At 41.0% G+C, this 16141-nt stretch overlaps 1 protein-coding gene across 1 annotated transcript in view; it reads right to left on the reverse strand.

Moving 5' to 3' along the window:
* Positions 1-8102, reverse strand: part of LOC308108729 (semaphorin-3F-like) — a 50554-nt gene extending 42452 nt beyond the window's left edge. Inside the window, exons 1-2 of the mRNA XM_080461909.1 lie at positions 7790-8102; positions 6122-6276 (exon numbers count right to left, since the gene is read on the reverse strand). Of these exons, the coding sequence (XP_080318035.1) occupies positions 6122-6233 (112 nt within the window). The 5' untranslated portion in view covers positions 6234-6276; positions 7790-8102. The remainder of the gene's footprint in view (positions 1-6121; positions 6277-7789) is intronic.
* Between the last annotated feature and the right edge of the window lie 8039 nt (positions 8103-16141).

Below are 16141 nucleotides of genomic sequence, written 5' to 3' on the forward strand. Positions count from 1 at the left end.
TTTTATTAGTAGCAGCAACCCACATGTGGTTTGCTCACTGTGACAACATTTAGGAGTGGAGAGGCAGAAACATTACCAGTGCAACGACTAAATAGTGACACAAAATGCAGTCACATTCACTTCTTGCATTTCAGCTGGGATATTAAGCAAAACATTTTTTCTTCAATGATGCTAAATCTATGCTTCATTCATATTATTGGCAACCTGATAAGGGTGTAACATGGGTTTATTTCCAGGCCCTGAGAGGATGAAAACAAACAGACAATCATCAGACAAGTATGAACCATTTAGGGACACTAATTAACCTAATGTGCATGTCGTTGGATTGTAGGAGGAAACTTGAATAAATCGGCAGACACAGGAAGGACAATCTCCACAGAAAAAAAGGTAACATGGGCAACAGGTTATCACTGATTTTCCTTCCTTTTATTGAATGTCCTCCCCTTGTGTCTTTTGCGTGTGTTGGAACACTACACCCCTGCTGAATCTGGCAATCCCGGCGCCCCAACAGGCAAATAGAGAGGGTGTGAGCATAGAGGCAGAGGAGCAGAAGAAGGGTGATGAGGCAGAGGGGATAAAAAAGAGAAAGAAACAGCCAGGAAGGACACTATATTTAGCACGGGAGCTGTCGCCTTCTGTTTTTCTCTCCTGAATACTCTTAGTTTGACAGAATGCATCCTGCAGAGCATAGGTTGCCGTTATGCGCCACCCCACCCCTCCTCCATCAGAGAAAGGAGCAAACTATTGTACAAATTGCTGGGGGCTTGCGTGCGACTGCCGCCATGCACTCGTTAGTTTGCGGGAAACATTTTCAGAGTCGTGGCATCCTCTAAAAGGGACGAGAGCAAAATGAGACATTTTGGGATGACAAACTGCCAACAGGTACAATGTTGCACGGTTGATGCACCCATATAGTTTTATGCACGCAAGTACTACGAATGAATGGATAGAATGAGTGAGCAAGACCAAAGGACATTTTCAAAGCATTGCACTCTTAACAATTTGTTTTGATTTGTTTTCATTGGTCACGGCAGTCCGGCGACAAACTTGTTAACCTCAAGTACCGACGACGTTTATCTGCCGGGTACATAACGGTTGTATGAGCTGAGGATATTAATTAGATAATATTGCATATGAGCAATTCAAATACTGCACAGTAAACTTTAGACCCCCCCAAAAAAACAATTATTATTTCCGTCTGTGGAAAAACTAGCAGACGAGCTTCTGTGGCGTCCTGCTCGTCTCTCAAAATAAACACTTTGGGTTTTGTGTTTTGTTTTTTTACAGGGAAAAAAAAAAAGAACCTTTCCTGCATGCCATTTATTTCCAAAAGCATTCATATCCTACACAGTCTTGGCATCGCTTGAGGCTATAAACAAAAATCTAGAAACAGTTCTGACAGCTTTCCAGACGTCTGCTTGTTCAAACTGATGATATACAACATAAAGCGTGTTTTGGATTATTAAGAAACGAATGGAGTTCAAGAAACCATTAGGTAAAGACAGCAGTGGAAGAGAACTATCAATGTATTTAAAAAAAAAAGAAAGAATTAATGAAAGATAAAAGATGTAAAACGAAATCTTGTATGAGAGTCATTCAATCACAGGGTTGCTGGTTCGATCCCTCAGCCGACCCTCACCATTTGTCAAAGTGGTCCTGAGCATGACACTGACCCCCAAATTGCTCCCAACGGAGGCTGAGTGTGTGTGTGTGTGTGTGTGTGTGTGTGTGTGTGTGTGTGTGTGTGTGTGTGTGTGTGTGTGTGTGTGTGTGTGTGTGTGTGTGTGTGTGTGTGTGTGTGTCTGAAGGTCAAAAGCTGAAAAGGTGCTCAAAGTGAAATCTATTAGCGCTTGGGAAAACAAGAGAGCAATTTACAAAATGTGTTTCTCTGCATGTTGCTTCATATTGAACATATCTAATGGTGCATGAAACAAAATAATATCCACTGTAATGTGTAATACGATCTGATGATGCCACTAATTAGTGGCATTAGATTTGCAGCTGAACAGCAAGAAGGTTTCTGGGTTATGAAAATTACACACTTGCAGACTGAATTCATTTGCAGCCACCCTGGGGATTAACCAATCGAACACGTTAGTATCATGCAGGCTCTCCGCTTTGTCAGAAGGAGACGCATCTGGGTAATTGAAGGAGCCGGCTGAGGTGTGTCTAAATGAGTGGTGGAAGTCTGTGTGGTTTGAAGGTCTGTGGAAGGGATGTGAGCATGTTTGTCCGTTTTGTCAGGACTTGCCTGGACAGACTTAAAATCCACCCTGAGTGTCCGAGGATCTTGTGCAAGCTGTGAATAGGCTTTCAGTGGATCATTGATTGCTAAGACGTGATTGCCGGCAAGGCTTGGCTGAGGCTCTTAGCTCGGTCTCCAGTGTCAAAATTACATAAGAAGTGAGCAGGTTGGGTGAGGAGCCGTTAATAATCCAGAGAAAAGGTGTGATATCTCATGGGTGGTTATTACTATGAAGCTTTCTCTTTCACCGGGGAAGTCAAAAGGATGCCGAGAGCACAGGACCACCTACATAGAGGAATGTCGCGCTGATATAATGTGTAGAACACAAAAGCCTCCTCTCATGTACTATAAATCTGTCTATAGCACATAATCTGTGGAGGGCGTCTATTGTTGTAGATTCAGGAATAGCACCAGTAGAAGAGTTCAAACTCAGTAGCAGCTCCCAATTATTCAAAGAATATGGGGAGGAAGTAGATGTGACCATTTCTGATGTGAACCCTGAAAACTGTCAGGTGAGATGAGCAGATAGCCAAAGTCTTTGTTCAGGTGTGACGAGCGTCGACCCATTAAACGCGACAAAAAGACTGTGGGAGGGAGAAAAGGCTGGAGCGGCCGCGAGATTGTCCCCGAGAATTTGTCCAATTACAGGACTGCCTGACTTTGTCTTTTCTCTCCAGGCTTTCTTCCCAGCACTAACCTTGTACCCAGGTGTTACGCCGTGGAGGACAGATCCCCAAGAAAAAACAAAGTTAACCACTTTCAAATGTGCCCGAGGATTAGCTTAACAAGCTATTACTTGTTAATATGGGGCCATTCTCCCACAGTTTGAGGGCAGTTAACCTCGGGTGTAACTAGCTTCTGTTTGAAGGGTCACAACCTTACAGAGCCCTGCGCACTAAAATAGCATGTGATTATAGACCTTGTTTGAAAGTAAATATAGGAGCTCTCAGCAACTGATCCAAGTCCGTCCTGTTCAGTCTTCATGGGAAAAAAAATAAAATGAAGCTACAAAACTGCACTGATCTGACCTTTTCTGAAAATCCGTCAGATCAACTAATGCAAACTTTATTTTCATCACCTTGACTGGATTTTTAAATCAAAGCACTAACAACAAAACTGGTTATAGTGCAGAGGATTGGACAATGCACGAGCCTTAATCCTTCTTTTTAGAAAACACACAGTTTAGTTTGAGAGGTGCATTGCCGTGCGGTGGTTTTTAAATTAGTGTGTCTGTGCAGATTTTCAGCTTTTCTGAAGCTGAAAAACTGGAGTCCGTGATCTGCTTAGAGACGACATTCCTTTGGTCTTAGCCTCTGCTTTGCTCACTTGGTCCTTATCACAGTCCATAAATCAGTCTGCACAACATGCTCAGTAGCTGCTTTAGGTTAAATGACGAGCTCATGTAAAAAGACATGGTGAACATTGTATACTGTTGTTTAAAAGATAAGTTGCATAAAACTTAATTGAACACGATTGGTGCAAAAGATTGGGTTCTCTCATACTTTAAATACAAAAATGTGTCAACATAGTGCAAAGAGTCACAAGCATTTCTAAGTCGTCGTCACAGGAGTTAAACTTTAGTCACTACTTCACAGTGATGTTAAATTGTGCAGTTTGACACACACACATGCGTAGTTTATCATAACTTAACATTTACATCCACGATGACCTCTAGTGGCCACAGTTATCATGACAGGAGCAAATGAGGAAGCATGTTGAGTATAATAAAACACAAGGATAAAGTCAGGGGTGGGTAAATGGATCAAACCCGCCACCCTCATCCACAATGCAACTGCTACTATTCCACATGAAAACAAATGGGGGAATATTGTGCACAAGTTCACTAGAAGAGTTGGAGGTTTATGATGCATGTGTAATTTGCAGAGGTAATGTGGTTACCCTAACATAAAACATGATCTCTTGTTTAAGTGTAACTACTTTATGAACCTTACTCGTGTTACTTAAATAACAACTCAGGATACCAAATATGTGTTTGGTCATTTAGGTGTAAGGTCATAAGTCCAAAAAACCTAAAACACTAACATTGGTGTTGTAGTGGGAGCCACCGGAGACCTCGGTTGTTCCTGAAGTGAGCAAGAGTTGAATAAATTGTTGGCGTATGTATGAAGGCAAGTAGGAATATCCAAATATGCAATCCTATCTCTGCATGCATCTTGAGCACACTATATACATGATATAAGGTTTCATTTCCTTCACAGAAACATGTGCATATGACCCAGAGTCTGTTGCTTCGATAGAGAGCGAATGCTTGCAGGGCAAAGAGAAAGTGGGGGTTCATTCATAACAAACCTGGATTTCAGCCAGATGTAGCAAATTCTTCTCGAGCAGCTTCAAAATGCTAATAATCTGCAGGAACTGATATGGTGTAACCTTTATGGATAAACATGGCGCTGGGTCAAAGACGGCACATTCAACAGCACAGTGCAAAAAACCACCGAGTGTTTTTGCTCCTACAGTTGGGAACCTTCATTTATAGTTTGTCCACTTCTTTTTTTCCATCACTATTGTAATTCTTAATAAATATGAGCTTTATTACATGGATATTGTTTCTTTATTGCAAACAACATTTGTATGCAGCACTGTACTGGCATGGGACCTACATCCATGTTCTTTGGCAATTTAAATAAATAAATGCACATTACAATAACGTTCCCAGTGGTACACTGCAAATCCAATACAATTAGGGGATGCACAGCTTATGTGCATTTGTAGTCTGAACCCATCTGAAGTTGCTCTGCGAGGCATAAAGTAACCTCCAAAACTAATTAAAACAAAAAAGGGATTCAATTAAAAATAAGTAGAAAAATAAATGAACTGGTTTCTACCAAGTAAATGTGAGGTCATTAGCGTGTGAAATCCAGCTCCATTACAGACAAAGGAGGAGATGGGATTGAAGAGAGCAGGAGGACAGAAAACAAAGAGATGAGCAAAAAACAATAAAGATCCAAAACGGAAAAAGATAAAACAACAAATCAACAACAATTTTCAGTTTGAAGGGTGGCATGAAGGGCATGACATTCATTTAACTCCAGCAAACGCAGCATTTCTCGTCTTTGTGCATTTTCTGTATCGACTATATGTTTTCTGTTTAACAGGCATCAGAAAGTGAACTTTTCTACAGTTGTATATAGATTATTTCTCGGTGAGATCCTTCAAATGACAAACAAACTGCTGAACCCAGTTAGTGTTCAAACATGTTAACGCTTGACTTAACTTGATCCGACATGTGATGATCTCATTAAAAAACATGAATCCAAGAGCTTTTTTAGTTACAGGTAAAACGTCAGCGAAAGTCATGGGCACAATGACCGTGCCAACAGTGAACTGACAAAGCACTAGAGACCGCACCGCCGAGACCTATTTTAACAGGACACTTCAACACACTCGGGGTCTCATGTGGCACTGGCTAACATTCATAACATGCTGGATCTGCACCCTGAGTGCGCGCCCAGCCAAGTGTTAAATCTGACTTGATTTCAGAAGGGAGCCGAGGTCACACAAAGGCCTGTTTGGAAAACTAATAGCAGGCAGGCCTTCACATGAAGACACATTTTCAAGCGCTGCATAGTCAGGACAATCAGTAACACGTCTCCTCATCCCTCTCATCAGGCCTCACAAACACAAACACACAATTAAACTCTGTACAGCACCAAGGGGACAAATGCCAGGCCTGCCAGGACCTGTATTCAGCTGGTACTAATAGTAAACCCATTTCAGTTATCAAACAAGACCAAGACATTGTGAGTCATAACAGAAATGAGTCCTGCACCTGTAAGCAAATCTGCATGTCTGAAGAGAAAGACATAGAACCACACAACATGGCTCAAAGACACAGTATTACATTCAGTGTCTTACCTTTAAAGGACAAGAAGATCCTGGGAGCAGACAGGGGCTCGTTAGAAGGGGGCAGCGCCCCAGACGACAAGGCCAGCAGGGCCAGGAGCCAGCACAGCTTGTCCCTCCACATTGTCCCTCTGTTTGTTAACTAGAGAAGAAAGAGTGTCCGGGAGCTGAGAGACACACAGGGACCAGCATGAAACAGTAATCAGACCCTCTCCATTCACAGAGCAACTGCAGCAACCAACACTCAGTTACCAAATCGTTACAATAGATCGGTGTGTTTCTTCATACACAGTGTCACATTGTGCAATATTTGCCTTTTTGTTAGTGGGAGCTGAAAATACAGGAAACCAATATGGTCTCTATTCTGTACACACAGTTTGAATATCTTTAGGAGAATCAAATCAGTTTAGCTGGCTCACAATATCCAACGAATCTAATAGATGGAAGAATATGGACCAAAGTCTGTTAATGCAGAAAAGTGTTTTCATCTTGGACATTCAGGTGACATTATTTATTTTTTTCTTCTTTCATTTGAAGTGCCTGTTGTGAACACCCACAATTGTTCTTACTGCTGTTTGCTGCTGCCTGCTGTAAAGGAAACAGTGTGAGTGGACAGTGTCCTTCCAGCTAAGACAGTCAATATAAAGCCACAATGATATCAATAATTTAAGATGCAATTGCAAAAGCTGCAAAGCACGATTAGTTTAAGGATTGTTCCTTAACAGTTTGAGCTGAATTTCATCAGCAGTAAGGAGGAGTTTGCGTCTTAAACCTGGTCACACTTGCAGCTCTCTGGCGCATCAACATGCGGTAATCTGCCACAAAGAGAGCTGAAGATAATATCCTCATATAAAAAAATAAATAAAAGGATCTGGAGACTCTCCAAGTTATCAGTGTGGAGACGAGGTGGCACAACCCAGCATTAAAATCAACCTGTGATAAATGACGCTTGAAGTAACTAGGTTTGGAAACAATTAGAAAAAAACAGTTTTAGCCAGGGTGCATTGCTGCAATTATCCATGCATGTCACTGATCTCGCTCGCTTGTAAACGTGGATCGGAGTCTGAGGTCAAACTGTCAGTCCGGGTTTAAGATCAAGTTCCACATTGAGCCCCGGAGGCAGAACTCCAAAGCAGCCTGTAAACCAAAATAAAGCCGGACCGGGCTTTGAGTTATGAGGACGTGAACATGAACCACGTGTCATTTATAAGAGCGTGTAGGATTTAAAACTGTTTAAAGTATCAGCGGAGGACTTGACAGACGTCTGATGTGAAGATGCGGCATCGCACGCACGAACTTTCCGTGACACACACACACACACACACTCTCTCTCGCTCTCTTTTTGTCTCTCTCTTTCTCTCCTGGTTCCTCCAGTATGAGACTGTACAGCTCATTAAAACGAACCTCTTGCGCGCGTAAAAGACGCACTGAAAATCCATAAAGAAAATCCTGACGCAAACTTACTTGTGTCGATAAAAATAAATAAAATCCATCTTTTAGAGCAAAAAACACTTAACTTTTGTTGTTATTTTTTTAAAATATGTCTTACAGTTTCTATCGTGCACACGCAGCGCAGATAGATATTTGGTTTTCTATTGATTTATTAACACATCGGTCAAAGCAAAAACATATAAAATAAATAACTAAATAAATGGATAAATCATTTGAATTGTGACCCACCTTCTCGTTATGTCCAGCAAAACACAGGGATTTAGCCGGTCAACATTTAAAACCATCCACAGATTTGTTGTGAGCTCCTCTGTCCGCAGGCTGGAGTATCAGTGTATCCGCCGCAGATCCCGCACGATTATCCCAGAGCCCAAAGCAAGCTTGGATTTACATTAACTTCAACGCAGCCGCTTTAACTTGGAGTGATCTCTAAATCGCATCAACGGATTCTGTATTTCCCACAGAAGGAGGCGACAGACAAAAGAGTTGTTCCTGGAGAGGAGCGGCGGAGAGGAGGCTGAGTGCGCTCTGCGCGGCGGTGCTCAAGTGAGGAGGAGCGCAGGGACGCGGCTCCTGCAGGTGGATAGGCTGAGGTCTCCGGCGGTGGACACACCCATGGGGGAGGGAACCTACCTTTGCATCTGGGCGTGCGGTCCCTCCCTGAGATTTCAACACAATGCCATTCTGATCTGCGTCTTCACTCTCACCAGGGGGCTTCAGAAGTAAACTTGCATAATAGAAGGGACAAACTGCACACAGCATGTCAGCGGCAGAAGGGGATGTGGTGATGTCGTCTTCTCAGACGATCCATGAGATATGTTCCAGTGTATTTCTACTGTAACTCTAGGAATTTTTTAAAGTGGAAACCGTTCAAATCTGACTGGTTTTGTTTCCATTTAGAGTAATCATCATATCACATTTTCCATATTTCATGCTGTTGAGAAAAGTGTTTCACTGTTTTATCAAAACACAGCTGTTTTTTTCCTGTGCTCAAATTATTAATAATACCAATTTTACTTGAGAGTAAATGGATGATACATTTGCTTTCAGAATTTGCATCAACTGGACTGCACTGCTGTGTAGTGGCGAGCCCTCTTGTCTCACAGTCGGGCGATCCCTAGTTTGATTCGGTGCCTTTCTGTGCAGAGTTTGCATGTTCTGCTTGTGGGAGCATTGTTCTGTGGTTGATTGTGTGCCTTAAGTTGCCCATGGGTGTACATGCCTTCCAACATAATGCAATAGATTCCAACACAATAGATTATCTATGGTTGATGTGATTCTTGTGATTTTCCAAAATATGTTTTTTTTCCTTAGTTTTTTATTTTGTTTTGTAACGACATGGTTACTCAAGAATCAGAATTGGACTGAGGGAACTTTGCAACTTAATTCCCATACGACACCCAGTTAGTTGAGTCAGTATAAAAATGTGTTGAGAAGGTTTCGATGGTCCATTTGGAGCCAGACGATTGTTCCTTTTTTACTTGTCTTGGCAAATCTCACCATGTGGACTTTCTGAGTGACACATGAATCATTCACTACATTATGACCTAGAGAGAGAAGACAGAGGATGAATATGTATATTCACATAGGAAACTGTTCAAAAAATGGCCCGATTCAGATGAGCTAGATTTCCTGCGACACCTCGGTGACCTGATAGAGGATCACTGGCTTTCGCCTCAGATAGGCATCAGATATTCATAGGCAAATGGAGCCTTAAATCTTTTAATCTCACTTGATCCCCTCCCCAATCACACTGGCTTATTTTGCTTCTCATCCAGTCAACGCACAACGCAGCTGACGCCCCATGTGCATGCTTATTATTCCATAAATGATAAATACAGTAGCTTAGGTTTCATGTGGACTTTGTGACATTACAATTGCCTTACAGTTGTATAAAATTAGACAACAAATTGAAAGACACAAGGATTGCCATTTAATCCTGGATATCATGTCGATTCGCTGTTTCGAATCTGATACTTTATTGTTAAAACATTAACACAGTGGCTAAGCGTAAAGCTGGTGATAATTTCACTGAAACCTGAAATATTCCCATGAGGGCATCATATCACATGCAACGCGTACACACGTCTTTTGTCATGTTGTTGAAAGGAATACATCAGATTCATCACAAAAAGACAAAAATAAAATACCAAATCTTTTGATTATTCATATTCTGAAGTCTTAGTGAATGTAGCTTTGACATTGGTTTATGCAAAAGAGGCCAAATAGTGCTTTGATTGCCATAGCAGCGAATGGAGGAGTACTACGCGTCGTCATTCGCCATTCCAAGTGTTAAATTTCCAGGGATACGTGCAAAAGGCTCTGGGAAACTAATACGGCCCACACATAGTACAAAGCAGATAAAGTGCTGCGTTCCAATCCATCTGCATCTCGGACAATCTTGAATCCACATTCTCACTATGTGGCATATGCAGGTGGGCTTCCTCGTCTGTGCACCAGACGGTGCTCATCCAAACAAATAACATCTCTCATAAATATCTGGAACACAAGTCCGAATCCCACAGGAGTTACAAGTAATGAATCTGTGAAATAATTTCTTTCCCAAATCTTCACCCATCAGCAGTTCAAACAGCCTCCAATAGAAGTGTGTGCGGACCTGCCAACTTTAATTGTGTCATTACGGCTTCCCTGTCTCTGTTTCCCGGCTCCATATATTCTTATTTTCTCTTTCTCTCCCCTCGCTCTGTCTCGTAGCCAACAGCTGCATGTTGTTTCCTATATTTCTTTTTAATCAACAATATTATTCCCATCTTCAGGCCTCCGGTGGCCTCACCATCTGTCACTAGCGTGAGACAAGAGGAAAGCAATTATTGAATCCTGGCTTTGAGGAGCGCACGCTTTCATAAAAGTCCCTCACGCTTTCCAGTTTTTCCACTCGCGTTCTGCAGCAGCCATTGGAGGAGGAAAGTGCGGAAGATAATGTTGAAACCAAAGATCACCATTGGGTGCCAGACCACAGAAGGAAAACTGTTGGAGGGATTCTGTTAAAACCTGATGTTAAAGCCTTTTGTTCTGTACAAGGGTAACCAGGTTTATAACTCTGGATTTGAACACTGTTGGTGGGACTCTTTGTTCTCCCGCTCCCCGAGAAGTTTAGAGACAGTTATTGAATTTTTTCACTTTGAATGTTTTTATCGAAGCATTCAAACTGCACTTGAAAAGCTACGCCAAGTGAGTTTGACTCCCATTTAAACATATCTATTCTAAAATATTGACATTTCTTCCTGGAGGACATGAAGACAACGCTGCATAGATTAGTGTCATTGCTTTTACCAGGGCCTCTGAGGATTGTTCAAAGAATAGAATAGCAATGCTTCATCACTGCAGTATACTGCATTAAGAGAGAGAAAATCATTTGCAAGGACATTAACATTTATACAGGTGACTTTAATGGAAACAGGTGCCAGTAGGGAATTCAAATCCAGACAGTTTGAGAGCAAAGGCCATTCTCTAATATGACTTTTATTACATTCAGTCATTTCTTTCCCTCCAACCTTTTGCCACCAATGACTCGATTATAGATGCAAAGTAATTATTAACAGGCTGCGACAACCTTAACCTCTGTCCTCCAGCTTTGCCACATGATGGGGAGGCAATTAACAGCTGTTCATTACTGATGGGGTGAAGAAACAAGTGCGGCTGCTCACTGCGGAGCACATCTGCATGTGTGCACACAACCGAATGACACGGACAGATGTGAACGGACACACACCTTCACACAGTTGACCGTGCACACTATTCATGCAACACACACACGCACAGCCGAGAGCGCCGTGACACACAGTGTGGCCCTCGGCGCTCTCCGAGGGACACGTCGATTGTGTAGAATTTAATGAGGGAACATGTACTCATCCCTCCACCTCACCGGGAGAGCTGTTACCTTTTGGTGTGATAAGATATTAAAAATTCACAGTGTTTCTGCAGCACTTTGACTGGTATGGCAGCGTGCTCATTAGCATTTAAATGGGAAAACGATAACACTGAGAGAGTGTGCAGAGTTATACCGCCGTCACTAAGTTGGCAGACAGAGGAACAACTTGAACGAGACCCTGAAAACTTGTTCATAAACATCCAGGACGCAGCAACATTTCATCAACACAGTTATGTGATTGCCTGTTTTTTTCTGTGATTTACTCTTATTCTTACTCTTATAACCTTTTCAGTTATCACCGGTTTATTGCGTAAATCATTAAATATAAGTGTCAATTTTTGATAATATATTTCACAAAAAATCTGCGATATCCCAACAACATTCTGTTAAATATAATTATTTATGCATGTTACATGTGTACAGAGACACAGACAACGTCAACACATTCTTCTCTCAAGTATAAGTACTGATTGATACTATAGTATAAAAAAGACCATATGAAAGTAGAAATATTATTTCAAACTTACTAAACTTCTATAAAAACGAGAACGCATGGGTTCTGGATTGTACAAAAAAAATAATAATTAAGTGGTTTATATTTACTTTCCAGTAAAAAAGTGTGTTTGCATATGTATATAGAATATAAGTATTGTTTGTAAAACTGTTTGGTTGTCTTGGGAATTGAGTGATAACAAAATGTTTGAACTTTCATCATAATAACTTAGAGTAAGTAAAACACAACCTGATTCATGGAAAAGGGAATAGGTGAAGTTGTGGGGTTCAAAAAAGTGTAACATGTAAGACAAGCTTAAGGTAAACAATACAGAACTGCTTATACTTTCTGATTGAAAACAGTTACCATAGTTGCATTGAGATTTTCCCATTTAAACCAATGTTATGTTTCAAAGTCAGAGCTGCTGACTTTGCCTTTTTGTATTGTAAGAGTAAAAACTACATATACAGTATTTATCTTTAAATGTAGTCAGTTAAAGTAGAAAGTAATCCCCCGAGTGAAGTATGGAAATAACCATTTCATCGTTACTTCTACATGTGAAACAATGAAGGATAAATTCAGCTGTGGTTTCAGTAGAATAATCTTTCCACTACTAAAAGCAAAAGAGCTTCACTTTATAGCATTTATCCACATCCATCATACTGTGAGAACTATTTTGAGATAGTTGCATGTTTTTAAAATTAGTAACACATTTATTTCCATAATTTTTCGGCAGTGGATCGTGTTTATATTAATTGAAAAAACATTCTGGATTATTTTGTTATTATTAACGGGCCGTATCGCCCAACCCTACACAAGAAAACCACATTTATATAATGTGACAGTAATATGTGGAAGTCGAGTAGCATGAGCCACTAACAGCAGCGTGTAAAAAGTCTCAGTTTCACTTTAGTGGAAAAGTAATTTTCTGGCAATTAGAGGACTTATTTTTTCTGTTCCTGCACTTGGCAGCGAGACAATAACAGAAGTTAAGTAAACCTGAGAAACCAAACTAAAAATGTCTTCTCTGAAGTCAAGCTCTTGACTTTGGAGCAGCTCCAGACGTTTTGTTCTCTCTCCTAATGAAGACAACAATATCTTATTTTTTATTTGCATTTTTATTGTACAGCGATACCTACCAGTGAGACAGCTTCTGTTTCAAGACTCCCATTCAAACCACAGAGTGTTTGTGGATCTAAAACTAGAACCGTGAACTTGAAACTTTAAAAAAAAGAAAAAGAAATAACTTCAAATTTTGCTATTTTTGTTGGTGTGGCATGAGACTTGAAATGTTGACCTAAGCATTTAAAGAGTCAGGAATGTTGGAACAATAGTCTCAGTGTAAATCTGGTAAATATAGAGAATAATGTTATGTTTTGTTGGTGAATCTGTAATTAGATGCCTGTGTTGTAATGCAAGTTCTGTTTAAAATATACTTTTCTCCCTTCGATAACTCAGATATGACATCCTTTTAGAGCTGAACTCAAGATTGATGGCCCTCTTTTCTTCCTGCACATTTTTCCCGTGCACATCTCGCTGTGTTTGGCTGATTGTCATTTTTCTGTTCTTATTTGTTCCTCAGCCTTTTGTCAGTGAAGCTGACTGTGACTCAGCTGGAGCTTTGTCGGGCTAAAAATGGGACAGCTGCCTTTTTTTAAACGACACAAGTTTGTCTCATTGTATCTGGCTCACATGTCTTCTGCTTGAGAACAGAGGGAGGAGGGCAGCTGTGGTGGGATGATTTGCTATGAATTGAAGCTGTTTCCTAACAGGCTCTACAGGCTCCACAGGGACTCCTGATGGAGTCGCTCCGCCGCTATCAACCATACGAGAGTATGAATTGTTTTACATCAACTCTTTTGAAAAAAAAAAAAAAGCACTGCAAACAATAATACTAGGTTTTATATTTAGCATGACTTTATGGATGAAGGTGCCCCAGCCATGCCACCTGCGGTCAGTTGTCGGGGCATTGTGTAATCGTTTTCCCATGTTGCGCTGTTGGGGTGGGCGTCCAGAGGGTCTGGTCTGTCAGTGTTATTCCTCATCGGCACCCAGCCACAGGTTTCTGGCCAGAGGCAGCGACTGAAGACAAGCTGAGGAAATGACTATGCTTTTTGTTTTACACTCCTCTGTGGTCACTTTGGTCAGCCTTGCATAGCCTGCAGTCGTGAAGTATTCATGAAACAATTTTTTTTTAGCCCTTAATCTTCTTTTAATAACTTAAATTAATAAGCTTAAAAACTTCAATTTATGTCAGTTTACTGAATGATCTAACACTGTGGTGACTGAGCACGTGGTTCTCATTTGCAGTTTAAAATGAAACACGCTTTGGTTACAACGCTACAAGGGATTAAAAAACATGGTTTATCCCTTTAAAATGGAAGGTTTACTGTTGTACTTCCTTGTGTGCGAGTGAAGTCACACCAGTGCTGATTCACTACTGTCTGGATCTCAAAGAGGTTAAGCCAAAAAATATTTGCATGTAAGATATTACATATGGGGCTGTGTGATGGTGTAGTGGTTGACATTCTTGGCTCACAGTGACGATATTTGAATCCAGGCTTTTTGGTGTGGAGTTTGCATGTCCCCCCTTCTGGGTTTTCTCTGGGTACTTTTTGTCCGATTTCCACCTGCAGTCCAGAAACATTTATTTGAGGTTAAATGGCGAATTGTCTGTGTGATTGTGAGCATGTGCATGTGTTTGCCCTGTCATGTACTGGATGTCCAAGCCATCCCTTCCTTCACCCATTTACTTCCATGTCTTCTGTTTAGCCAAGTTGCAGGCAGGCAAGAAACCGAGTCACGAAACCTGGATTAAAAAATACAGGCAGTCCAAATGGAGTTTTTTTTCATGCCACACTGGAATTGGAGCTGACGGCTGCAACAACATTCATGAATGCTGCATATTCTGTATATCTTTCACGGGCAGGGTTGTCTGGAGATAAATAAATGAAGGTAACCAAGAGTCATTTTTCAGTAGCATTTATGTACTTTAAAATTGCTCAGTATGCTCTGAGATTGTAGACATTGTACAACCATAATAATGTGTTTTGTGCCAGTGATGTGTTGATGCTACAGCCTTGGTTAGTATCGGTCGCTCCAGCAGTCATCTTATGAGATTTATGAAGACAGTGGTCGTCAATTGTCTAAAACCATCACTGGAAAATACGAGGAATTTACTTAATTGAAGGACCAAGACAATGACAATCTGAACACCCCTCTCAGTATATGACATAGAACACTGTTTTCAAGGCATGACAAAAGATATAATCATGACTCTTCCGTCACAGAAAGACCAAAATCCACAAAAGGGGATCCACAGACTTTCTTTCACTGGTGGGCTGCAAGAATAAAAGCATTGGATCCGCTGTCAAAACGTATTTATCTAGTATCTAATCAACCATTTCAGCATCCTAAACTAAAGAGATCAAGGTGAAAATCCACATCAAGTTTTATTGCGTTGAGTGTTGTGAACATGCTAAAACAATATTTGGCTCGCAGCTAATATATCCAGCCTCATAGAGCGATAAGCAGGGCTGTTGACTCCTTTACCCGTTTGAATGGAAAGCCAACAGGAGCGCGAGTGTCCAGGCAGGGTCGTACACAGAGTTTTAAATATATATTTACGATGCCTGTCTTTATTTTATCTCGCTGGACCATGGCGAGTCCCTTGTCCTTCACCCCTTCCCTCTGCCACCCCTCCCCTTCTCATCCTCCTGTCATCACTCGCTCTGATGAGGCTGTGAAACAGGTGGCACAAGAATTCAAAATGACATAGGAGAGATGGAGACCAAACAGTTGTGAGTAAGGGAGAGAGAGCAAAACAGGGAGGTCGAATCTTTTTTTTTTCTTTTGCATGCATGCATGCATGCATGTATCTCCATGAAAGACAGACAATGAAAGTGAGAGGCCAAATAAACAGAATAGCAAACAACATACTGCTTCTTCTCACCACCGTGACAGTCCGCCTGTTTACAACATGCCTAAATTAAATTAAACTAAATTAAATCCAACTTGATACAAATCACGGGCTCTAAAGAATCCAAACTGAAGAGCTGGGAGCAGCGAAGGCTCACGCAGGAGAGAATTATTCACAACTGTGTGCCTCAAACTACACTAATTTGTCATGATAAGAAGCATAAAAAAATGTGTTTGAACAATGAACATTGAAGTAGATTGAAGTTTTCCCAGCTCTGCT

Source organism: Lipophrys pholis (assembly GCF_963383615.2).
Source record: "Lipophrys pholis genome assembly, chromosome: 4".
Lineage (NCBI taxonomy): Eukaryota > Metazoa > Chordata > Actinopteri > Blenniiformes > Blenniidae > Lipophrys > Lipophrys pholis.